Genomic DNA, 26,882 nt, shown 5'->3' with positions numbered 1-26,882 from the left:
GCATGCTAGTCTGTGCACAGTATCTAGATTTGTTCTTATCAACTTGAAAAGCTCAAATAATCAAAGGGTTTTTTCTATTGAGTTTAGCTTTTATATTAAAAAAAAATGGGAGTTTCCATAAGACTCAGAACTATAACCTGCACATTTATCCTAATCTTACATCATATCTTTTAACCCTATGATTAAAAAAGAAAAACAACAACAACAAAAAGACATTTAACATTTATACTGAGGGAACTTTTTTCAGATGCCTAGCAGAGAGTGACATAATTAAGGCAGAAATAGAGATGAAGCAAGTAATACTCTTGGAACTGCAAAGTTGTCTTGCAGCCATCTCCAAATATGATCTCATGTGAAGAATTAAAGTTAGTCTGCATATAACTAGTTTGTTCAGTGAAAGGGAAATTGTCTGTCATGCACACATGGAGACATACACATATCCTAATAGCTTCATTGTATTGCCTCCCATTTGCCTTGTAAATAGTGATAACAAACAGCTGAATTAAATCAAACTAAAGAAATTACAAATTTTACAAGAAAAGTATTATATTCTGATGTCTGTGCAGTGAAGGTATGAGGACAACACCTTTATCAGACTATACAGTTGTCTGACTTGTTATTTTCAGCTAGTCTCTGGAATGAAAATAAACTCTATCCTTAAAATTCCCATTTTTAAAACATGAAAATGCAGAAAGCCTTTTTCTTATCACGTATATTCTAGAAAATACTGACTGACAAGCACTCTGTGAAGAGCCTACTAACTTAAAAAGCACTTGCTCTGGCTGAAAAATGCCTTTGTTAGGATAGGAGATATGTAAGACAACTTTCATTTTCCTCCGAGCTTCAGCTCTCTCTGGGCTCAACTTGTCATTCGCTATGTAACTACAAGAGAATCATACATTGCATATCTGATTACTTGGGGCAGAAGGATGACAGAAGTATATGTAGCTTGCACCTTTGACTACCCAAAAAACTCCGAATGCTGTGGTAGCCCTTCAATGACATTGCTTGCTAAAATAAAGGTCAAATTGCTAAAACAACATGGACAGAGTGCAGAAGAGAATCCAGTCCACAGCTTTGTGGTCATATCTGACCACTACTTTCCTATCTACAATAATGAATTCTCAAAGGCCCAGATTCCTAACTAGTAAAAAACCACATGGTGCCAATGAACTTACATCTATTTTCTAAACGATCTGGCTAACTATACGTGACACATACATAAAAAGGTTAATACACTTCTACAGACATGTATTCTATGACACGGTGCTTTTCCTGCTTTCCAATATTCATCCTCACTCCCAGGTGCTCACACTTTGTCTTGATCACCAAGAACTTCTTATTTCAATTAGAAAAAAATTGCTCATTTGTAAATTTTGCAGCATGACAGCATGCAAAAGAATCAATTCTAAACAACTCAACAATGATGCAAATGGCAGCTGTTGTAAAAACCACTTGTGTCCAAATAAGGGTGAAGGCAATTTTTTGCTATTACCACTCTTATTTGCTTTTCCAAAGAAAGATTTTACCTTTTCATCTTCCTTAGCAAAAACAAAGGGCAGGTCCTCTCATATATTAACATATATAAACTACTATTTCCTCTTAGATCTACTCTTGAATAATTTTCATTGAGCTTTTTGATTTCAGACAGGACAGCAGCGAGACTAATCCACCTCCCCTTTCCAAAGAGTACCACAGCCCACCACTGCTCCAGGCTGTTCTGTGATAAGGATTTATAAAAACCCCACCACACACACAGCTGTTTGGAAGAAGCAGAGACTAACAATGGTTAAGCTCTTAAAGTGAAACTTCCACTTCTGTGACAGATGACAAGCAGAGCCACAGAGCCGAGGCAGCACACAAAACAGCCATCCCAGCCTCTGCTCACTGCCCAGGACAGTAATGGCTGGATGAATTTTCCCAGATTTTTCTACTTATTTAACCATTCCTCTTTTCCTCAACCAAGACACAACTTTGTAAAGCGAAGGACACAACAAAAGAAGTAATCCTGTTCACTATGTGTAATGAATGCATGTAAAACGGGCTGAATGTTAGCTCTGCTTAATTTGTTTCACGGCTCCCTTCTTGATGCTAGTCCAGAACCTCCACTTCAGTGCAAGTGCTTCACCCTAAATGTTGCTAGAGTTGTAATAAAGATCTTGAAGGATTTGTCACAGAAAAGCATCCCAAGATATCACTCAGAAGCATGGGAGATCTTAAGATTTCAGATAATGTCTCTTCTATCTCTGAATGAAGCAAGTCATAGAAGTTCAATCCAATTACTGTTTCTACATTTTCTATCAGTTGCCATGAAAAAAGTCCTCAAAATACAAGACTGGAGTTACCCTTTTTCAGTATTCAGACTAAGCAGAGATGATTTGGAGAGCAACACAAAAGTGCTGCATTGCCTCTGTGCCCACTGCTCGACCTGGACTGTGGAAAGATCAACCAAAACCAGCCCAGTGTAGTTCACAAGCATTTTACCGTTTGGCAGTAGTAAACTTACACAATTTCAGTGTACAGATCTATACAATTTATGGGAGGGAATAAATTACTTTTAATGTCAGGCAGAATAATAAAGAAAAAAAAAGTGGAAGCAACAGAACTCTTCATTCAGGTAATAGGTACCAAATATGTAATTTCTCGGCACTTAAGCTACTGGCCAACTAACAGAGCATGATCTCAAGATAATGAAAATGCACTGTAGTTAAAGAGAGCACATGAGTACCATCTAAAACAGTCAGACAGGCAAAGCATTATAGTCCAAGCTACCATGACCTAGTAAACACATTTATATTCCTCACAGAGAAGCCTCAGAAACAGACAATGATTTTATTGTTGCAGTTTTAAAAACTAGGGGAAGTCACTAGTTTCCCAACAGACAAGATCACATTGAGTTTCCCATTATGAAATAAATTATTGCCATGAAAAAGACTTATTTTGAAAATACAGAATTGATGCCAGTGAGACCAGTTTTCATTAACTTACTTTTAAAATCGGATTTTTACAGGCAGAAATTTTCATCCTTGAGTGAGGAAATACAAAGATCAAGTGAGTGGAATTTAAGGTCTACAGGTAGAAGGATGGCTTCTTCCTGCTTCAGACTTATCAGACTTAATTTCACTAGATCAGGGCTATATTGAGCACTGCAGCTATCGGAAATACTTCTAAAAAGTCATTAATAAGATGCACTATTTGTGTGCGAATAAACACACACACAGTCAAAGAGGTTTCTTCTGAAGACATAACAAATCTGTGCACAGGCTTATAAGTATATAAAGCCAACCTCTTATGTCTAATACTTGTGAAAGAAACAGCTAATAGACATGAGCATGGTCAATAACTGTTAAAAAGAAAAACTGAGCTATTAGAAGTTTACACAGTTTTGACTTTTAAGCTGTTTCTTTTTGCTGAGCAGTAATTGAGATGGTTTTTCATCGAACCACTGTTAAACAAACACTGTGGACAAAACCGTATTTAGTTTGGAAATTCAAATTATTTTACCAAAGTACAGATCTCCATTAGGGTCGTACATGCAGCATGCTCAGAACGTCCTGCTCATGCGCTGTGCCAAGGAGTGGAGGAACAATGGAGAAGAGAAGAAAGGAGCACAAACAAGACAAGAAAAGGAATTCAGGAAGCTGATCAAGCTTTTTCTTATCTTCAGGATAGGGCACAACACTCCCAGTGTTCTTGATACACTCACGATTTATAGGTAATATTCTGTGGTGAGAACGCAAATCACACCTCACTTTGGGACAGATCACCTCTCTGGAGAATAAAAGGCACATCATCACTGGGCTGTATTCAGGATTAAGGCAGCTTTAATGCAAAGCATCCCTTCGGCTCTAAGGGCAAGTGCAGAACGAGTGCTCTTACCAGATTATTTTAACAATCCACCTTCCAGGACTGTCTAATGCTTGTCCTCCATTAGAAGATCTCTTGATATAACTTATGAAATGGTAATTTTCATTATCCAAATCTTATTTCCCCTTTCTTCCTCCCAAATTTCAATTGAAGGGTCCTCAAAGCCTGAGTCCACCCACTGGTATAATGCCCAATCTTGGAAATTTATATTTAAAAAGGAATAGTAGAGCCATGTTAACAAGAAAACAAGGTTATATTTTTGTTTTTAAGAGCTATGGAACTGTAAAAACAACATACTGAACCAAACTCTTCCAACCTTTCTCTGTTTAAGAAAAAAAATTAAAATATTTCATTTTGGATATATGTACAAAAAGTAAAGGAAATTTAAAAGTAAATAAAAGGAGAAAAATAGGAAGATGAGAAGGAGAGCCTTTTTACCTATAAGGCACTCTCCTTGGATGTGATGATAGAGATCCACTTCCCATCTCAGCACAAGAACCGAGCACAGTAGTGTGTGTTCAATACCCCACTCAGAAATATTCTGGAATGCTTTGCTCTCAATCTGCTTTGTTAATGTCACAAGCTGAGAATAAATAATTACATTTCAATGGAACTGGGGATAGAACCAAGATTTTTTACTTCTCTAATGACTGAACTATTCCACCCTGCAGGGTAGATTTCTGAATATAAGTTTTATGAAGCTACCTTACACATATTCCCATATTTTTTTTTTCCCCAGCCAAAACTATTCAGCAAATCTATCCTGAATTCACAAATAGTTTTGCAAGCACCAAAGCCACATCAACCCAGCAAGTTTACTGCTTGCCAAATCAAATGGCTGGTGCTATTTGCATCTGCCTCCAGAGTGTTCTCAGAACTCACTGCCAAAAAGAGGAAGGAGCTGAAGGAAGCAGAACCCAGCACCTGTTCTTTGTAGGCAACTTTGTTAATTTAACATCACAGCTGTAATTAAGATGATCGGTCTGGAGCCATTCTGCCTACAGATTTTCAATTCCTTAAGTAAAAATGAAGATATACCTCTCCCCTCAAATGTACCTGCTAGCAAATCCTTTCATGACAGTAACACCACAAATTAAAGGAAAAATCCTTTCAATAAGCTGGTTTACTTCTGTCTATAGTTTCAGAATTGTTTTTCTTTCAATGGCTCTCTGGCTGTTTTTTTAATTGTTACTGAAAAATCAGAGAACAAATAAGAGAATATAAAACCTACACAATCTGTATGAGCACCACTTCTAAACTAAGCCATACTTTACAGTACTTCAATGATGCATGTAATCTGTAAATATTAAGGCAAATGTACCACAATTATGACAATACTATCAAAAAATATAACAGCAAGAAGAAATAGCAATATCTACTCTCAGCTCCTAAAAGCTATTCAACAGTAGTAGGAATCTTTATTCAGTCAGAGCAGGACCTGAAAGAACTCAATGGACTATGTATAAAAGATAAAAAAATCCTTTAAAAGATGTTATTTTTGACCAAAAAAGAAAAAAAGTTCATCTACCATGACTGAAGCATATTTTGAAAACAGTGAGATATCTGACTTTATGAAAATCACGAGGAGAAATAAAGCATAATCATCTTTACAATAAGAATGTTAGACACTCACTGTATCCTTGAAGCAACAAAAATTATCAAAGCCTGGAACAATCTGTCAGTTTGATTTAAAAAAATTGAAAGAAATCATGCAATTCTCAGCAAATTAAAAATAATGAAACCCTAACATGCACTAGAACAAGTGAATAATCACATAAGAAAAAAAAAATAAAAGAAATATTGAGATAGGCTTTACAAACTCAGTAATAAAGTAATTGACAGCATTTTGGCTTCGATCACAATAACTTTTCTGTTTCAGGCAAACAGGTATTTTCAGAGAGACACTATTTCACCTTACATTTAGAAATGCATACGCATTTTGAAAGAGAATATCTGCACAGATAAACACACTGACTCATGGATATATGCATCATTTCTGTTATTTATGGAAATCATATATACTGGATGTTCTGTCCCTTTAAACTGTAGTATGCAGAGTACACAATCTGCCCTCAAAATCTACAACCGTTAAAAAGCAAATATATAGCTTTATCAAGCTGGACATTATAAATATAGTAGGCACTCTCATACAGCTTATGGAAATCTAGACAAAGACATACTTGTGTGTTCATTTAAAGAACTACGGCTTTTGTATTTTAATTATTCTTGCTAGCAAGAAACGTATAAGTGATTGCACCACCCTCCTGCATGGCATCCTATGTAAATGAGTCTAGTGCATTTATAAATACGGATGTGGTAGACCCCCAAACAACACAGTACCTGCTGTCTATCCAACCGCATCCTTTTTGCAGCATTTCGGCTTTCACTCTCACAGGCGGAAGCCAGGATACTCTCTGCAACTGCTGAAGTAAGGTGTGAGGGAATAGGTCGTGACTATGAGAGAAAAAAGAAACACAGAAATTATTTCTAGCATAATCCACGGTATCCTTTTTCAAAGCACACAATACCGGCACTTAGGCAGGAAAGTCCGCTCATTGAAATGTAGTTTATACCAACAAAACAGGGAAATGGAACTTGTAAAGATGAAAAATGAAACTAGTTAGATGTTAAAGCTGCAGCTGATCCACAGATCCACGAGCCCTCTCCCCCCACAGCTCTATTGTCCAGAGTGTTTAGTCGGGCTCATTAAGCTGTACTTTGAACAGACAGTGGCATATTCTCTGCGTTCCAGCAGCACCCTGGCCATCTGATTCTTGTTAAGAAAACTGAAAGGCTTTTTATCCTGTACAGCATGTGACAGAGATGAGTAGTGGTTTTTTATAGTCACCAAAAAAAAAAAAAATTACAAGCCAAAACAAAACATAAAACCCCAAGTGATAGGGTTGAAACATCACTCAAAACATAACAGATTGTCAGAACATTTCAGAGCAGTCACAATCTGTAGTATATGAATATTTGGATTCCTTGCTGCAACATGACTGATGTGATTAAAAAGACTTAAGAAAAAAAAAATCTGTTTTTCTTTTGATAATGCCAGCCTTCCAACAATGCAGATATTTTGTGGTTCAACTAGATATGGTTCATTTTTTTCAATTCAAAACCTCTTATTATTAATTTCATAGCACTTACATGTTTCAGGTTAAAGGTGCCATGAATACCAAAAAAGCAACATCCATTGCTGGTCATGAACTCCAATATGGTCTTCCATACCAGTTCACTAAGAATAATATTGACACACCTATTTTCCTAATCACATGCAAGACATTCTTTCTAAAAACTGAAGCTCACAATATAACTAATATTTTTCATTAGTACGCAAAGATATATGTGAACTCTCAAGAAAATAAATGTGAATAGTAACCCAGACTCTGATACACGCATAAGCCCATTCCAGAGATTGCAATTTATTGAACTGGTTCTGGACTTCCATAAGTTTTCAAAGCTTCATTGATCTCCAAAGTACTATGTAAATTTGTACCTACTGAGAAACTGGCTGTATGTCTGGGGGGTTTTAGGTGTTGGTTGGTCGGTTTTTGTTTGTTTATTTTTCATGTGGTTCGGTTTTTGGTTGGTGTTGGGGTTTTTTGTTGTGTTGTTTTTGTTTTTTTTTTAAGTTATACCTTCTTTTTTTAAGTTAAACCATAAATATGGACTTGTTATGACATGTCACTGGCTTTTGGAAGCAAGTTTTGAAGTATTCCCATTCAGTTCTTAGACAAGCTTAGAACAGATTCATTATCTTGGTTGAACTGATTTTATGGTTTTTGCAACATTCCAGAAACTGAGGAGCCAACCATTACTAATATTCCATTTTTACTTTTAAAAATTAAAGTCCATTTATTGACTTGGTATGTGCTGTGCAGAATGCTGATTTTTTACCTGACACTGCACATTCTCTAATGCATGGGACCACAGCCTGTCTGGGACCAGAAGCTGAAGTAGCTTTTAGAAATAAACAGGGATTTATGGGTCTCCCTCACTCGTGCAATAGGCTTATTTCTCCCCACTCATCCAAGAGCAAGCTCCCTGCCACCAGCGTAACAGCTGAGTAAGAAAGACAATCAGAGGCTGCAATACCACAGTGAGATATACTTGGATTGATTTGACAGAACAAACTATTGAACTTCCTTCTAGTTTGTACAACAATGCATTCCCATGAACTTTTAAAATTAGATCTAAGAGATGAATGACACTGATGTTAACCCCTGGTGCCATTACAGAAGTTAACAGTACGGTACAAGCAAACACCTTCCTCAGAGCTGCAGAGGAGGGAGCAAGGCTTTGCAGAAGGTTTTCACTGACAAAGCACTATATTTATTATTTTGGCTCCCTAGAATGCTGATGTTACTCTGAGCACGCTGTTGCATCACTTAGCCAGGCTATATCCCTCCCTGTATTTGGTGGCCAAGTATCACTGTACATGCCACTGCTTTACCAATGGTCAAGGTACCTTGACCACCTTGGCTGGATGGAAGTCTCAGTGTGGTTCTCTAACAGTGGCCACACAGTGACATTCTTGAAAAATTATGAGTAAACACCTGAATAATTCCTCCAGCTCGGGTCTTTATTTAGAGCTATAACCATACCTATACATTGATGGATTTTTAGAGGGTGACATATGAGCCAAAAAAAGAAACGTTCTAAACAAAAAGTAAAATGAACCCATGTTCCTCCAGCTTCTTTGTTTATGGGAGATAATAGGTTTATTGAAGTGTTTTATAAAAGAAAAAAAAATAGTTACCATAAAAATCAAGCAGTCACATGGTTTTATCTGAAAAGGAGTGCAGTGGTTATGTGTTTGCTGTTGAAATATTGAACTCAAAATTAGAACCTGCAAAAATGAGGAAAGCTTCAGGTAATGGAGCATCTTCCTCTTGAAATATGTGTTAACCCATACTTTCTCTCACTCATCACTGCAGCTGGCTGTTGATATATTCATGTCAAAAACCATCTAGAGGGAACCTTAGGGAGAACGTAATGAATGCATGGTTGAGTCACTCAGGGACTAAAATACTATAACAAAGCATAGGAGAAAATCATCTGATTAAGGTTCAGGTTCTATCAGCTTAACTCAGGCATAGCACTAGTTCGGCACTGACAAACATAGTCCTCTGTCACTAGCAACAGAGCTGTTAAAAAGGAGATTTTCTGTTCCATGAGATGTCGTATCTGTGAAATGTCAAAATGATCAATTTTGAAAAGCCTTGCCCAAGAGGAAAAAATACTTTGAAACAATCACTTTTTAAAAGAAGTTTTAAAATAAACTGAATTACTAGCCCAAACTTCTAGGCTCAGAGGCCCATTCTGCCTTAGCTTAACTTCTTCATCTTCTATACTTCTGATTATTCATGATCTCTAACATGACTACCAGCTATGAAACTACATCTGTAAGAAGCTCAAGCATCCCAGTCACTATGGGATTCTGTCCATTTCTCAACTCCCTATCCAAAGCCTTGGGAAACATGGCAAAAACAACATCACTCAGTTCTGCAGCCCGCAGATCTCAGCCAAAGCAGCGTTTTCTGGGTTCCGGGATCACTTTTACAGAGCTGAGGGCTGAGTGCTGGTTCCTGCATGTTTGGGACAACAGCAGGAAATGTGGGACCCAAGAAGCCCTCATTTCCAAGGGCTCCCAGGTTCCTCACACAATCCTTGGATCCACAACCTGCCCACTGGACTAGCAGGAAACCAGGTTTCATTTTACTGGAGTTTGTAAAAAAAAAAACCTTTGACAAACTAACATTTCTTAGAGGAAAAAAAGAAAAAGGCATTATACAATTAAAACCTGACCAGCTTTAACTTGTAGAATGCAGCTAGTGTTGTTTGATACATAATGTTCACAGCCCCAGACTGGTATTTTTTCACTTCACAGTGATGTAAGGCAGGAAATAACTACACTGGGACTACCCATGTGTAAAACAATAGAAGCAAGCCTCTAAACTTCAGTCTACTAAAACAAGAGATTCACATGGCAAAATTAGAAGGCAGGATAACGTTTTTGTCATTTTGAAACAAAGACAGATAGAAAAGAGGCATGTGAAAATTTTACAGAAACTTTCAGGTGAAGAGATGAATAAAACTTAAAGGGAATCCGGTAAACAGCTTAATACAGACCTTCTGAGAAGACTATATGCCTCTGTGCATCACACAGCAGCAGTATATAGAATTCCTTCTATTTATTTGAAAACACAATGCTGCTTGTGAATGCACTAAAACAGCAGCCACATTTTGAACACACATTGTTCTTGGGTTTTGTACATCTCTTCAGCTGACGCACGACTAACATTCAGCCTCTAACATGATGTAGGCAAAGAGCATTTCGACGAAAGATGTAAGGGAAATTTTCTATGTTTTATGTACACACACAAGTCTCTCGTTTTAACATCTGTTGAAGCGACTGACATTCAGGAAGAGGTTGAAATTCCCTCAGTAGCCCAAGGCAGATGACCAACCATCTCCAGTCTTCTCACATTTGAAACTGCATTTCAAGGCAATTTAAACCTGATTCTTGAGACCACCACAGACCTTGGAGATGATGATGATGACAAAGCAACAACCACACTTAACCACCATAATGGACAGGAACATTTGCATGGTTTTAAAGGAAATCATTTTTGTGCAAATTATTGACAGATACATTTTTGCAGAATTCTTAATGAAAAGTCAAATTAGGTGATACATCTTTGTAGTCAAATAACTGTTGGTCTGCTTTAAAGAAAATTAAAGCCAATGAAGATCATTTAATGGCTTTGGTGATCTCTAGATCTGGCTCTCAACAATCAAAGCATCTTACAACAAGCCTTTCTAGAGTTATGGAGCAGGTCTGCAAGGTAGCTGATGTTTTGGCACTTGAAATCATAAATCCTTTGTCCAGATTTTCTAGAAATTAGCTCCAGTAGTATAATCTCTGATTCCATAACATAAAAGAGACTAGCACTTTCAATATGCTGTAAAATACCCATTTGCAGTACACCAACTGTATACAGTATCATCAGGTCTTCTGTTTGAAGCAAAGTACCTTTGCAGTATCTTCAGGCGAAACATAAAATACCCTTTTTGGCATATTCACAAAATTTCTGTATTTCTATATGGATTCTAAAAAAACTGTGATGTTGTAATTTCAAATGCACATTTTTGGTATAAATGTACCGATATTGATATAACAGATTAATTATATTTCAATCTAAACCACTAGGAGCAGTATATTCACCAAAAAGAAGTTAGTAATCTCCTTTATGTCCTGTACTCCTGTGGTTAGAGATCTGTTGTGTCTAAGGTCATTACCTTGGCACTTTTGTGAAATCTAGTATTTATTTAAAATAAAAGCCAAAGTTGTCACACAGAGGCTTGGTCTAGATACTCTTACATGTTACACCAGTCTGACTCAGTTCTGAAAAAAATAGAGCTATCTGTTATGTCAGATAATGTACACACATGCACACTTGCTAAAATGCCAAACTTTATAACCTGACATTTGTGCACAGATACTACCTTCTAGTTTAGGCCAATTAGCAGTGAAAAAGAGATCTTTCCGTGTAAAAGTAGCAAGCACATAAACATACAAGTTACTTCATTTTGTTCATAGAGGCCCTAATAATAAATGGACAAACCCTAAGGTAAATGTGGGAATGAGAAAATATTTTAACTATTACTCACACTTGAAAAAAAATAGTTCCAAATTTTCCAAGGAGATTTGGCATCTGAAGGTGAAGATGAATGCCCAGGTTGCCTCACTGACAGTGAGTTTTTCCAGAGGTGCCACTAAGCACTTCTTTGCATGTTGGGCTCCTAACAATATGATACTCCCCTAGTGCTCTCCTGCACGTCAGCATTTCCCTCAGGTATTGTAAGACCAGTTCATTTCCAAAATAAAATATTTCAAATACGCCACAGCTCTTTCATAAGAGCTTATTGAGATCTAACAATATGTTAAAATCCCCAACTTATGTATAACTGTATGCAATACCTAAATGGCATGTTTTTCATAAAAAACATTCAAAATACTTTACAAGACAGGGTACAGATTATCTTCAAATGAGGTTTTTTTTAATCAGTGTAATGCAGTGAAATGTATGACAGAGAACTGTCCTACACGGCACAGTTACAAAGCATTCAGAAACCTTTCCACAGAATATTTTTAAATTTAGAGACTGAAGTACAGTACTGCACTCTATTGAATGAACTTTTATAATTGTTAGTTAGAACCGAACGGCGAAATACGAACAACCTGACTGGCATTTTAATGCTTGTAGCCCTGTGTTTCAGACAGGGTTTTGATATATTTTGCTCAGTCTTGTGGTCTTGTAATAAACACTCAATTGTAACAGCTCCTAAGAAATTCAAAGAAGTAACTAGAAATATTTTCTTAAATTGAAGAAGTTTTTAACATGTTCAGTGATGTTCACACTAGTTTTTTGAGTTTTCAGCTTTAAAATACATTTAATTGAAACATTGAGTGTTGCACCTTGATTATGACAGCACCTAAATAGACCCACATGTATCTTCACATGTCCACATTCCTGTCTAAATGTTATGCAAGTGACACATTCCAGTCAAGCACTGTTCTGCTGCTGCTGCCACTGCTGTGCTTACAGACAGGGCTTAATCTGGCAGCAGTTTCTGCGGGGCTAGTGGAAATTTTAAACAACTTATGTGAACAATAGAAAAAAGATCTGACTTCATCCACCTAAACCTCAAGTATTTTGTCTAAACTAGTCACCTAGGGTTCCTTTTTGTTTCGTTCAGACAGGTACCTCCAGAAGTTTACCCAGGAGACAGCTGAGGATGAATCTCTCTGGACTGGTTCGTCTAAGCACTTCACCGATTGCTCAGGGAGCCCAAGTCAACTAATTTCTCTAGCAAACTTAGGTAAGATTACCTCTGTCATGAATTTATCTGGTATTTCAGAGGGAAAGAGAACCCCAGGCATTGTCATGCTGAACTAATCCCTTCTGAGTTAGGTGGGGATTGGATTGGACACTTCAACAATTTACTAGCAAAACTCCAGAGGATTAGGAAAAACTGAGTCTGATTTAACATCATTTTCTGTTTCTTCTAAACAAATACACTGAACTGGCTCCTCTTCTATTAAGCTACCAGCACAAATCAGCTAATCAAGTAACATTGCAGCAGAGGTCTTGATCTAAGTCAGAATCACAGCATAAGAAAAACTGACATATTTACTACTTTTTCTTTTCTGATTTCAGGCTGATTTCAGGATGAACATTCTTTTACTCTAGATTTTTTTTTTTTTTTTTTTTTCATTAAAAAGAGGGGGGGTTTCTATATCAGAACTTACTGCCATTTTGGAGTGGTTTGTTTTTCTTCTACATTCAATAAAAAAGTGAAATAAATGACAAAATTGCATTCCTGTCTTTTCCTCCCTCACAGAATGTAAAATACTAATTACTATCAGGTTGTTAGGTGCTTTCAATTTTTTAGTTTTCATTCTGTTTCCAAATATCATGCCTTTTTCAAGGCTAACTTCTTCACATTTTCCAAGGTCACTAGAAAAAGTGTAACAACTTCTGCCACTAACGTTTCCAAAATTGCCTATACTTGCAAACATTATTTATTGAAAAGCAAAATGTATCTGAGACAGATTTGAGGCAGTTCTGAAAAATCACATCAATAGTCAGTTAACTGTTCCATGGGAAACAAACAAACAAACAAACATTTAAGAACCTTAGGGAAGCTGTTTCTAGATTATTATTTTTTAAGGATATGTGAAACCTGTTGCAAAAAGTCAAAGTTGACCAAAAAGAAACTTTAACCTTTTTCAACCAGGTTGCCCATCAGACTTACATTAGCTAACCACTAACAAGAGTAAGATGCTTAGAAAGGAACGTGACCCATCAATGGAGGTTGGGGTATAGTACGAAGCAACACCTATTATTAATTATAGATCTTCACATAACTGTTCTTGTGGTAATTTTCTTAATTTTCCCCACTTTATTAATCAAGATTAGGTATGCATCCCTGGACCAACAGACTCTCTTCTGCCAGAAGATGTTTATGACCTTTCTGGCCATAAAAGGCCTAGAGGACTGAAAAGCAATGTAACCGCAAGGGCGGCTGGACCATTTGGTACTAAATTCAATAAATAATGAAAGCTTCCTCTCTCTAAAGCTGAAACTTAAAAACAGAGGCCAAGAAAATTTAACAAGGCAGATTTCACAAAACACACCCCCTTCTGAAAACCAGTCCCCAGCAAAGTTGTTCAGTCACCATATAGAAGCACTCCAAGCCACTAGACACCTCTAAAGCATCAAAATCAACATATGCACAGTTGCAAATTGTTAAAATGCTTCTAAAAGTCAGTTGGCACAACCAAATGCAGAAGCAGGGAAAACACATGGAGCTTGGTTATATGTTACTGAGGCTGGCGACAGGACAGAAGGAGCTGGGATGAAGAATGCTGGGATCTAACTGAGGAACTGCCTTCAGGCATAGTGTGACTCTTCTGATACATCCAAATTTGTCTCTGGAGAAGGAAACACATTTCTGACTAGTCTTTTCTATCCAACACATAAGAACACTTAGCCCTTTCATACTGCTGCTTTGTGTTACAGTAGTGCCTAGGAAGAGGGATTTCCTTTTGCTTAAATGAAATGAAGAATCTCTTTGAGAATGGGAGTTTAAGACCTTGCTCTTGCATTGGGATACACATTGAAAAAATGGTATAACTTTAAAAAGGATACTATAAGATGCAGTTTCAAACTGAATGCAGTAAGACTGATGACAAGAGAACATGAAGATGGGCGGAAGCAGAACGTAGGAAGAAAACATAATTATTAAGTTAATTCAGCCTCATTTGATTATCTCTAGCACCCAATTTTTTTCTGGACTGTAACTAAATAAATACATACCACATAACCACAGCAGCTACCTACTATCTTTTTTTAATTGGTAGTTTTCTGTACAGATGCTGGGAAAATTCTAAAGCATGGATTTTAAAAACATTAGTGAAACAGGTCGTTTGACCATTTCAGGAAGAAAATTCCTCTTGTATAGCATATATAGGTCACAAAACATTTAATGTATATAAAGGAATTCTCATTATAGCAGTCCTTGATAAAGAGGCAGTAATATATTTTTTCTTTTGCTTATGAGCTAACAAAGAGGGAAAAAAAATATTTCTTTAAGAACATCAAGAACTTTAAGAAATTCACAAAGTGCTACCGGAAAGCACAGGTGGAAGAACAACCTAGAGGTCCCATGCAAAAGTCAGTGATTTCAGGACTTGACACACTTCCCTCACAACGGAAGATTCTGAGCAAGGTCATAGACTTTAGTAAGAGAACATCCTCAATGTCCCATAAGCAAGAGACAAAGCGAGGAGAAAAACAGTCTTACGATTCATGACAAAAATTTTGCTGAGAGATATGCTTGTGTGAGAATGAAAATGGCATAATTACAAGCTGAACAGTCAAATGGAGAAAGCTCCTCCAATGTAGAAAGGGGACTCTTCATTGGAATATTTGTAAGAAGAAGCTATGCAAGCTGCCTTGGAGTCCACAGAAAATTATCTGTCATAAATAGAAGTAGAATAACTACAAGCAACCTCTTAAAAATATTAATACTAAGAAACATGTTAACTAACAATATGAACACTCAAGAGACTGAGTCTTTCCCATTGCCTCAGAGCTAGAATTGGCCTGCTATGCAGCCAGAACTGTCATTTGGATTACAGATGGCAAATAACTGACAGAAGGAGGCTTCAGGCATGCTTTTTTATCTTTACCATGCAGTCTTACGCTAATTTATCTTAGTGTTTACGTTTTCTCTTCACTTTACAACACGACACTGTAGGTAGCTGCACTATTCCACGCACAGTCTGAACTGTCATATGCCATATATGAGATTATTTTATTTTTCTCTTGCAAACAGATGCTCAAAATGTAGCATTCTGAACCTGAACAAAAAGAAAAACTTGTGTTTAATGTGTCTACAGCAAAAGGCATCTCCTGTGGAGATTATTATCTGACATCCTATTTAATATAACGACGGTAGCAATACTGCTCCGGAGGAGATCATTATCCTGTTTTGCTATATTTGAGGACAGCACCTGATTCAAATCAACACCAACATGTCCTTTCATGATTGTTTTGAACAAAAGTTATTATTCAGACAAAGGGATTATTTTTCACTGTCACAAACAGTAAGTACATTTAACATCCAGTCAAGTGTCTCTGTCCATGGTAGCATTTTTTTTAAAACTGCTTATAATCAGAATCACAGAATCACAGAATGTCAGGGATTGGAAGGGACCTTGAAAGATCATCTAGTCCAATCCTCTTGCCGGAGCAGGAACACCTAGATGAGGTTACACAGGAATGTGTCCAGGTGAGTTTTGAATGTCTCCAGAGTAGGAGACTCCACAACCTCCCTGGGCAGCCTGTTCCAGTGTTCTGTCACCCTCATCGTGAAGAAGCTTCTTCTCATATTTAAGTGGAACCTCCTGTGTTCCAGTTTATACCCACTGCCCCTTGACCTATCATTGGTTGTCACCGAGAAGAGCCTGGCTCCATCCTCATGACACTCACCCTTTACATATTTATAAACACTAATGAGGTCATGTCTCAATCTCCTCCAAGCTGAAAAGACCCAACTCCCTCAGCCTTTCCTCACAGGGGAGATGTTCCACTCCCTTCATCATCTTTGTGGCTCTGCCCTGGACTTTCTCCAGCAGCTCCCTGTCCTTCTTGAACTGAGGGGCCCAGAAGTGGACACAATACTCCAGATGGGGTCTCACCAGGGCAGAATAGAGGGGAAGGAGAACCTCTCTCAACCTACTAACCACCCCGCTTCTAATACACCCCAGGATGCCATTGGCCTTCCTGGTCACAAGGGCACACTGCTGGCTCATGGTCATCCTGCTGTCCACCAGGACCCTCAGGTCCCTTTCCCCTGTGCTGCTCTCTAACAGGTCATTCCCCAACTTATACTGGAACCTGGGGTTGTTCCTGCCCAGATGCAAGACTCTAAACTTACTCTTGTTGTATTTCATTCAATTTTTCCCCACCCAACTCTCCAGCCTCTCCAGGTCTCACTGGATGGCAGCACAGTCTTCTGGCGTGTCAGCCACTCCTTCCAGCTTAGTGTCATCAGCACACTTGCTGACAGCGCACTCTATTCCCTCATCCAAGTCACTGATGAATATATTGAGTAGTACTGGTCCCAGTACTGACCCTTGAGGCACTCCACTAGATACAGGCCTCCAACTGGACACTGCCCCATTGACCACGACACTCTGGCTTCTTTCCTTCAGTCAGTTCACAGTCCATCTCACTACTCAGTCGTCCAGACCACACTTCCTCAGATTAGCAGTGAGGATGCTGTGGGAGACTGTGTCAAATGCTTTCCTGAAGTCAAGGTAGACCACATCCACTGCTTTGCCATCATCTCTCCACCTGGTTATGTCCTCATAAAAGGCTATGAGGTTGGTCAAGCATGACTTCCCCTTGGTACAGCCATGTTGGCTGCCCCTAATGACCCTCTTATCCTTGATATGCCTTGAGATGGCACCAAAGAGAAGTCGTTCCATTACCTTTCCAGGGATGGAGGTGAGGCTGACCAGTCTACAGTTACCCGGGTCCTCCTTCTTGCCCTTTTTGAAGACTAGAGTGATATTTGCTTTCCTCCAGTCCTCAGACGTGTCTCCCATTTTCGAAGACTTAGTAAAGATGATGGAGAGTGGTCAGCAATGACCTCAGCCAGCTCCCTCAGCACCCACGGGTGCATCCCATCTGGACCCATGGATTTGTGGATATCGAGATTGCTTAATTGGTCCCTAACCCAGTCCTCATCAACCAAGGCAAACTCCTCCATTGTTCTGACTTCCTCTGGGGCCCCAGGACTCCTCAGGACAGACTCCAGCAGTGTAGACAAAGACAAAGACGGCATTCAGTAACTCTGCCTTCTCTGTATCTTTTGTCACCAGGGCACCCACCTCATTTATCAGTGGACCTACATTGTCTCTAGTGTTAGTTTTATCTGGCATGTATTTGAAGCAGCTTTTTCTGTTGTCCTTGACTCCTCTTGCAAGATTTAATCCTAAGGAGGCCTTAGCTTTCTTAGTTGCCTCCCTTTGTCCTCTGCCAACAGCCTTACATTCTTCCCAACTGGCCAGCCCCTACTTCCATGATCTGTAAGTTCTCCTCCTCCACTTGAGCTTGACCAGCAGTTCCTGTTTAACCAAGCAGGTCTCCTGTTTCCCTTCCTTCACTTCCTATGTGTCGGAATGCTCTGATCTTGAGCTTGGAAGAAGCAGTCTCTGAATGCTAACCAACTATCTTGGGCTCCTTTTCCTTCAAGTACCTCTTCCCATGGGATTTCCCCTAGCAATTACTTGAAAAGGCCAAAGTTAGCATTACTGAAGTCCAGGGTTGCAATTCTGCTTGGTATTCTGTTCCTGACGCATGAGATCCTGAACTCCATTATCTCATGGTCGCTGCAGCCAAGGCAGAAGATACTGATACAGTAATTTAGAAATTAGAAAATAATTTAAAACAACAAATGGATACGTATTACATTTTAGAATTATTCCAGACATAAAATTAAACCACCATTTATTCTCTTAGGAAGTTAATGGGAGCTTCTCCAAAGACTTTGGATAGTCTTTGACTTGTTTGCCTACCTGTAAACAGGGAAGCCAGACAGATTTCCCTTCAGGCCCAAGAGGACTGAAAACTTTGGCATGAGTTTCAATGCCTTGTCACTTCCATTCACAGGCAGCAAAGTCAATATTTTAGAGGGTAATTTGTTTGTTAAAAAAAATAAAGCCCATCATAAACTGTCATGGAACGTTATTAAAAAAAAAAAAAAAGGAATATTTCTGAACTATAAAGATTGCCTATTTGGATCACGTTCCTGGTAATCTCTACTCCTTTTTCCCTCCCTGGAATAAATTTGATCCTGCAACATTTATTCATATGAAAGTAACGTTTGCAAATGTGCACTGAATTCTAGCCAGCCTCGCTCTTATGGGTCAGCTGGGTCATATTGCAAAACAGTTGTGCAAGTCTTTCAGATGACAAAAAAAGAGCCAGTTTACGTAACTGCTCATCAATGTGAATAATGACAGTAATGAGGCCATAAATTGGAACAGTGAGGACATTTGCTGGTATCAACTGATTTTGTAAGTATTTTCAAAATAAAAATATTTGGCACCATGAAAGCTGAGCTTGATGTTACTGCATTATTTTCAGCCAGGGTGAGTAGATGCAATTTCAGGCTACTTAGTGTATTGTAGAAAATATTTACTTTTTTACTTTTTTTTTTTCCTTATTTTATTTTGGAAGGAGATACAATCTGATATGTACACCACCAGTCAATCTTTGGCACTTTTGTATGTACAGATGTCCTTTATTCTACCTGTCTGTCTTCATCTGCATTTCCATTGTTCAGAAACAGTGTTATCTCCTTGTTTCAAACAATCAAACCATGCAGTCAATTAGAATTACAAACACGTACAAAAATTATTTTCTGGTTTTGCTTTTTTTGTTGGCCAATAGTGGTCCTGCCCTACAAATAAACCTGATATTTTGTTCTTAAAGCTGTCAGCTAACATCTTAAACAGCATATGGAAATCATAAGTATTCTGCAGAGACTGCAGGAAAGAGAAAGACAGAGAGAAAGAGAAACAGTAAAATTCAATCATCATCTCCAGTAATTTTTTAATGTAATCAGTGGGTTTGCAGATGATTCACTTAAAAAAAAAATAATGATATGTTTAATCACTAAATGATATCTATTTGTAATGATGAGGTGATTTTACTGTCATCTAAAGGCAAGGGAGATAGCTAAGGCACATCAAATATAAGGCGTGTAGCAACCTAGTTGCTTCCAGCTTTCCAGGGTATTGGAAATATTAATTTTTTTTAGAGATAATGAAGCAGCCAGTTGGTGAGAAGACTTATTATTTACCCATTTGTGTGCTACTGAGTAATATATTAAAATATTAACGTCTGAAAACACCAACAGTTGTATACTGTTACAGCTTTCATGGTCTTTGATTCAGTTACAATTACTAAACCATTGGGGTGCTCGAACTGTAAGCTTGATGTCTGTGTTTTAAAACCATTTAATGTGTTTTGCACACCTATATGTCAACTGAAAGATTTCAAAGCAGTAACTGTTACTGATGGGTAATAGGCTAAAATGGACAAGAAAAAAACCCATTGCCAGTGTGACATTACTACACTGGGCATTTGCTTCGGGTATAGCATTTCTCTAGAAGGATCTAATTTTTAGAGAGCTCACAGAAATCAAGTTATCAAGGGCACTTCAAAGATTAATCCATCTTACTGCAAGACTTTTCCAGGCAAAAAAATCTCTAACCGTAACCCAAAGTAGGAAATAAGTCACTATATATGCCATCATTTGTTCTCCTTCCTTATGCTTTGTTTTGTTCTTCTTTTCCTAAACATTTACACTAGTTCATCTCATGAACTCTGGTGTCTCAAAGCATTTTTAAACCAGTGAACAAAGGGAATAAATTCAGGAAGAATGAAGGAGGGGAAAAGAAACCTCTGACCTGGTATTACCAAAAAAATACACAAACAAAAAAAAAGACACTAAGATGAAAACAAAATAGTGCCATGGATTTACATATGGGGTTTTGATGGAAACTAGGGCTGGGTTTTAAATCAAAACTCACCATCTCAAAACCACTTCTTTTCATCCGCCTGCAGGACTTGAGGTAAGTACGTATGCGTTTTCTGGCACGCTCTTGATACTCAGGGAATTGTCGCCTGCATGAGTCAATGATAGCCTGGATCTTTTCTTTGGGCTGCTTAGAGATTGGGACCATTCGGTCCAAGTTTTCATCTACAAACAGCCTGACAAACATCTGTTGGCAAGAGGGAGACAGAGGAGATGGGTTTGGAGGGCGGCTCTCTTCTCTTTCTAGCTTCCTGTCTTGATTACTGATAGGAAGACATTTTTTTCTATCCAGTGAAGAGCTTTGTAATGGGAAGCCAGAAATATTAAGCAAACAGTTCTTTAAAGGGTTATTTTAGGGGGCTGATTAAAAAAAAAAAAAAAATAGACAAGAAAAGAAGAGTCTATAGGATACAGAACTTGTGAGATAAACCAGAACAGACTGTGAAAATAGGCACTACTTAAGTTTCATTATTAACAATAAGCTGTGATTGCTAATCATTTTATTGAACTGAATCTCACTTTTTCTTTGTTTGAACAATTGCTTGGGTTTTCATGCATAATTACACACATTGGAAAAGCAGCTGACCACTGGAAAGGTCTTCTGATAAACTAGCTACAGCCCCTTTCCATTCAATGGGTGACCATGCACATACACACATCCACATACACACACACACACAGGAGCACACACACACATACAAAACAAAGCTTTATTTTCCTCACTGGTAAAGATGGCACTCTGCCTTAAAATTCTAAATAAAACACAGTAAATCTGTTGTCTGTTGGCAAGAGTTGAATGTGCATTAAAATAATAATTGAAATAAATCCTGCAAATTAAATTAATGTGCCTTCAATATTGTCAAACTTACCCATAAATAAAAATATAAAAGTAATAGTAGAAGTAAACAAGGCAAACAGTGCAAGAGGACTTACGTTAAAAGCTTTCAGCCGCTCTGCTTCTACCCCATCTGATTCATTAACCTTCTCAGGATCTTCCTGCTCATCATGGTCATCCTCATCCTCATCTCCTCGATTCAGAGACAGGTCTTCAGCCCCTCTGTCTACACTTTCATTCTTGCCAGAGTCATAGCTTGAATAGCTATGTGCAGGGGACTGAAAACAGACAAAAAGAATATGTCTGTAAAAATTCACCATGGAAATCAGGTCTACTCATCAAAAAAACTTTATAAATATTTAAAGAATTCCATGATTTCTTTTTCTTCTTTGTTCAACATAAAGTGCTCATAAGAGCAAACAATTCACAATAATATTCAAGTCAGTCCTTTAAAAAAATGTGACCAGCTGCAAATTCAGTAATTAGCAAATGAATTACCTAGAATAATTACAGTCAATATGAGATTTTTGCCATACAGCCTTGTTTAAGCACTACATAGAGAAGTTTCTTACAAATACCAGCTTCTTTGTATTAGCCAAGATTGAAATATGGGGCAGCTGATTTGCACAAAACTCGAAAGGATTAAAAATTAACACTTTAATCCAAAGAGGATTTAAGTAGGAAACACTGATATTAATCCAATCAATATCAAATGTTATCAAGAGCTGCAACAAGTTAGTCAAAATGTGGAAATTATTATGTCCTAGTTTCACTTGCAATATCCCAGAATGAATTAGAGGTTTGTAGCTTTATTAACATTTTGAATGATCTTCTGATAATCATATAGTAAACCCATTTTCCATTTGCATATGAGCATTCACAATTTTCCCCCAAGAAGAACATTCAACTTGCTGGATAAATCAGATGACCATCTCATTAAGGTGTATTCACTTTTAGGACCAAAAAGTTTTCAATTACCAAAAGTCGATATAGTGCATTTTCCCTTGTAATATCAAGATTTCAGTTAAGCATTTCCTCTGCACACACTTCTAACTGTAGACCACAAAAAGACACCAGTAATAAAAAGCCCTCTACAACTTAACACTTTAAGATCAAAGTTTTCCCCCAGTCACACAAAATTATTGAAGGGTATCTATCTTCACCAGAGCTGTCAGATTCACATTTAGGTAATTCAGAGCAAAACTTTACTTTTATAACATTTTAGTCCTGTAATATTTCAATATTTTCCTCTCTTACTTCAAAGCATACTGTAGTCTATTAACTTCAGAGAGTGCTGAATCAGGTGCTACATGGTGAACTTCACCTATATGCTTTTCTTAGGTGCCTCCTGCCTAAATGTCACCAAAAGTCAGCAGCATAAAGCCTCAACCAAAAATACATTTCAAATACTTAAAATCACATGCCTTCATCAACATTCTGAGCCTCCTAAATTCTCTTTATTTCAGGGGTGTTTTCACCAATCTCGGGATGAAGCTGGGCAGTGAGGTAAGAGGCAAAGGCTAACAAAACCATTCATCTTTGAGGTATACTTCTTGCTTTATATTCTTACTCCAACTTCTTTTTTTCTTTCTCTGTTTTCATTTTCAGCTTATGCTGGTCCTCTATACACCTTCATTTTGCATTAACTCACATTCATTTCCTTGCCTTAACAGCATTCATACTCCAAGCTTTCCTTTATCTATCCTCCCCAGACAATATTTTTACAGTACAATTCCCCTGGAGTTTCACTTTCTAATCCCTAATGATCCCAACATCACATCTTGCAGCCTCTCTCATCCCCTTCCTTGAGTCTCTTTACCCTCTAGATCAGGGGTGTCAAACTCATTTTGACTGGGCGCCACATCAGCTTTGCGGTTGCCTTCAGAGGGCCGAACGTAATTTTAGGCCTGTATAAATGTAACTACTCTTACATTAATACAGGCCTAAAATTACATTCGGCCTTCTGAAGGCAACCGCAAGGCTGATGTGGCCCCCAATCAAAATGAGTTTGACACCCCTGATCTGTACCACTCTCCATTCCCTGGACTCTTATAGCAGATATAGGGTGAATGAGAAAATATCAGAAGAGCCAGCCTCTGGATACAAACACCTACAAGTAGCAAGCTCAGCATCACCTCTACTCTTCCTACAGCCTATGACTGCATAGTTACAAGGCAAGAAATCAGCCAGGGTTCAGGATGGCAGCCATGAGATGAAATGGGGAGACTTGTGAGACCAGCAAAAAAACCCTGTTCTTTTTCTTGACACACTGATATTTTGTTCTGGAAAGATGATGAATATCTACATTGCTGCCCATTGGATAGCTCTTCCTTGCAGGAGGTGTTGAATCTGTTGAATTATGAGGCTCCAGAAAAACATGGTTCTATTCCAATAATGGCTATAACTTCACAGAGTGTCTAGCATATATAAGCACCAGTATTTAACCTGGCCAATGGCTACTAGGATGCAGACAGCTGCAGCCTCATAGCCTGTTGTGAAGGAGTAAGAAGAGTGATTTTCCTTGATCTTGAAGAAATTCCCAGAAGAAAAATTTTAAAGAAGAAAGTTACAATTAATTAATTGTTACAATTATTATAATTGTCTGCAAGTGCTATGCAGCAGAAAATCTGACCTAGGCTGAAAGGCTTGTTCTTCTGTACTTCTTTGTTTCACCTTGTACGACAGCTATACAGCATGCAGAGGGCTTCTAGACAATGAAAAAACCACTTCACATGCTAGGTGCCACAAAAAGCTGCAGTAAGCAGAAGCTACTGCCCTGAAGAACCCTACTGTCTGAAACTCTTCTTCTGAAAACACTGGATTTCGCATGAGTCATTTCATCAGACTAAATCCAATTAGACTACTCATGTGCATGAAGCTAAACAGATGCAAAACTGATTTCAGTATGTACATATGTTTGGGCTGGATGCCAAGACCATAAATTATGCACCAGGATTGAAATGTGCATTTGTGAAGGAAATAAATTCAGGCCAAAATAGATTAGATATGTCTCTCAAAAATGTAATAGTGATTTTTTTTTTTTTAAGAAAGCATTGCAAAGATCATTGTCCAATGTCGTCTTCAAAATATTCATTTCAAGAACAACCTTAGCATCGTAAAGGAACCGTGGAGAGTAACATACTCTGAGAAAGTTGCAAGGCAGGAATCCATATTTATTCATTATGGATTTGAAGACGGTATACAGTACCACAAGAAAAGTGGGGTTTTTTCCTAGCTGTTGCATCAGCAAACTGAGGGAAAATGTTACAAAAGCTCAGTTAAGAATAAAATTTCTACCTTTCTGTATTTCTGCGCAGTTGAATATTGAGTCAGAGAAGGAACAGACTGTTTCTCTCACTTGTGTTGACTCTGCAGTTGTGCAAAAGCTGATAAGCATTTTCTTTTGGTACTCTATTAAGCAGCTGCAGTGCTAAACAAACATGGCATAGGACAGCAGAAGAAAACTTTTCCTTAGTACACATTCCCCAGTTTGATGTCTTGCACTGTCCTTTCAAAAGGCTGCTCCCACCTTTGTCAGACAGAAACCTGCTCATTCAGATTCCTGTACGCCCCTATCACACCCATTTTTATGGTCTGGCAGTAAACTAGACTGGAGAAGTGATGCTAGTTAAAATGTGTTTGATGTGATTTTTTTCCTCTTTTCCAGTCTATTTAAGACCAGGATCAGTTCTTGGCTTCAGTTCACCACCTGAGAGCACAAACCTTTGTGCTGACAAGAGTGTGTGAGCAGGAGGGGATAGAAGGAACATACACGTTTCTGCTGGCAGCAATGCAAGATCAGAGCAATCATGGAGTAAAAGCATTAATAAACACAAGATGTCTCACAGGTGAAACCTTTGTGCTTAACAAATGTGTGTTGACAAAGAAAGTGACAGCAATGTAAAATGAGAAATTATTCAAGGAAAACAAATGAGGCCCAGGCTAAGGTCAAGAGTATTCCCTTCCCCAAGCATTTAGGTGATTATAAAGTCTTAAAAACAGAGAGATGCTGATAGATATATTCTGGCCACTTTGTCCTTGCCCTTTTCTGAAGGTTCCGAGTTCATTATTTTAATACCTTCCTTGCAATAATAAGTATTAGACATTTCTGCTTTATAAAAATCAAAGTAAAGGCTCTTGCCTAACAACCTGCTTTCAGGAGCTTGTGACAAGGAATATCAACACCTTTCCAATACATTATAAGTCAACACCAAAAGTCACCTGAAGTAAGGTAAGTGTCAATTCATACAATAAAAGACGTGGGAGGACATCACAGGGTCATGAAGTTCATCTTCCTGCCACAGAACAAGGTCAGAAAATTGTTCCCGTCCACTGTTTGTCAGGTTGTTATCTTAAGACTTCCAGTCACAGAGATGCCAAGTCCTCTAGACAATCTGCATCAGTTTTCCACTGTCTGCGGAATTATCAAAATATTCTTAACACCCACCTCTGACTTTCACAAACAGTGCTAAAACTATTTCTTTTTCATCTATCTACCACATACTGCAATGGAGGACAGGTGTACCTGGAGAAGAGAGAATTCCATATTTACAAGAATCTTTCAGACATCTAAGGACCGTTATCATGTCCCCTCCCCTCAAACTTCTCTTCCTGACAAATTCATTCATGCCATGAAGCTCATGTTTTCCAGATTCGTAATTATTATCACTGGTCTGCTCTGGATGTTCTTTATTTGGTCTGAAACTTTCTCAAAGAGCAACTCCCAAAACTCCAAATTGTATTCCATTTGAGGCCTTTCTATGAAAAATATATTATTTTATTGCTTGACTGATTTCTAATATGCTTACACCAGAAAAAGCTTATCCTTCTCTAACATTTGCAAGAGAAAATACTCCACATATGCAAAAGACAGTAATGCAGAAACCCCACAGCTGCCAACAGAAGTCATGCTGTTATTTTGTAAGAAATAAAGCAGAAGTAATCCAGAACATTAATAAAGATAAAGTCTACTATAGTGTCGCAGTGCCTGGTGGGCTCAGACACTGGTATATGGCCATCAGACATGGTTTGGAGGATGATGCAACATGAACTCATCACAGGAGGTTTCTCCCAGCAACTGACAGCAGAAGACACTTGGCTATTTCAGTGAGTGTACAAAGACGGCTATGGATTACCGGATTAAAAATTATTCAGTGACAGGATGTTAATTACTGAGGATGGTTATTTGTAATGCCCCAAAATTTGAAAAATCATGGCTTTATGATTTATTTTTTTTAAATGCCTCAAAGGAACAGAAGACCCCACCTTTTCAGGGAAAAAAAGCCCCTGAAGGAAGCATAAGAGATTATTTTTCTTTTTTTTCCTTCTTTTTTTTTTTTTTCTTTTTTTTTTCCTTTTTTTTTTCTTTTTTAATGAAGCTTAATTTTTCACTTTTAAATCACATTTTACATTTTCACTTAGTTGGATAGTGCATAATTCTTTCAGTTGTTACACTAGACACTCGTGAATGCCAGCATTCCTGTGAGCTGTCTCC

General features: G+C 37.9%; 1 protein-coding gene across 5 annotated transcripts in view; it reads right to left on the bottom strand.

The window, feature by feature from the left end:
- Positions 1-26,882, bottom strand: part of NOL4 (nucleolar protein 4) — a gene marked incomplete at both ends in the record, with an annotated part of 193,189 nt that overhangs the window by 24,858 nt on the left and 141,449 nt on the right. For 3 of the 5 annotated variants that reach the window (XM_080339921.1, XM_080339922.1, XM_080339924.1), the window contains 3 exons: positions 6,208-6,321; positions 20,549-20,740; positions 21,487-21,666. In XM_080339921.1, coding sequence (XP_080196047.1) covers positions 6,208-6,321; positions 20,549-20,740; positions 21,487-21,666 — 486 coding nt within the window. The remainder of the gene's footprint in view (positions 1-6,207; positions 6,322-20,548; positions 20,741-21,486; positions 21,667-26,882) is intronic. The other 2 variants (XM_080339925.1, XM_080339923.1) reach the window with 1 other exon arrangement.

Source organism: Nesoenas mayeri (genome assembly GCF_963082525.1).
Source record: "Nesoenas mayeri genome assembly, chromosome: 2".
Classification (NCBI taxonomy): Eukaryota; Metazoa; Chordata; class Aves; order Columbiformes; family Columbidae; genus Nesoenas; species Nesoenas mayeri.
Note: the sequence above shows the minus strand (reverse complement) of the source record. Positions and strands in the feature narration are given on the sequence as shown.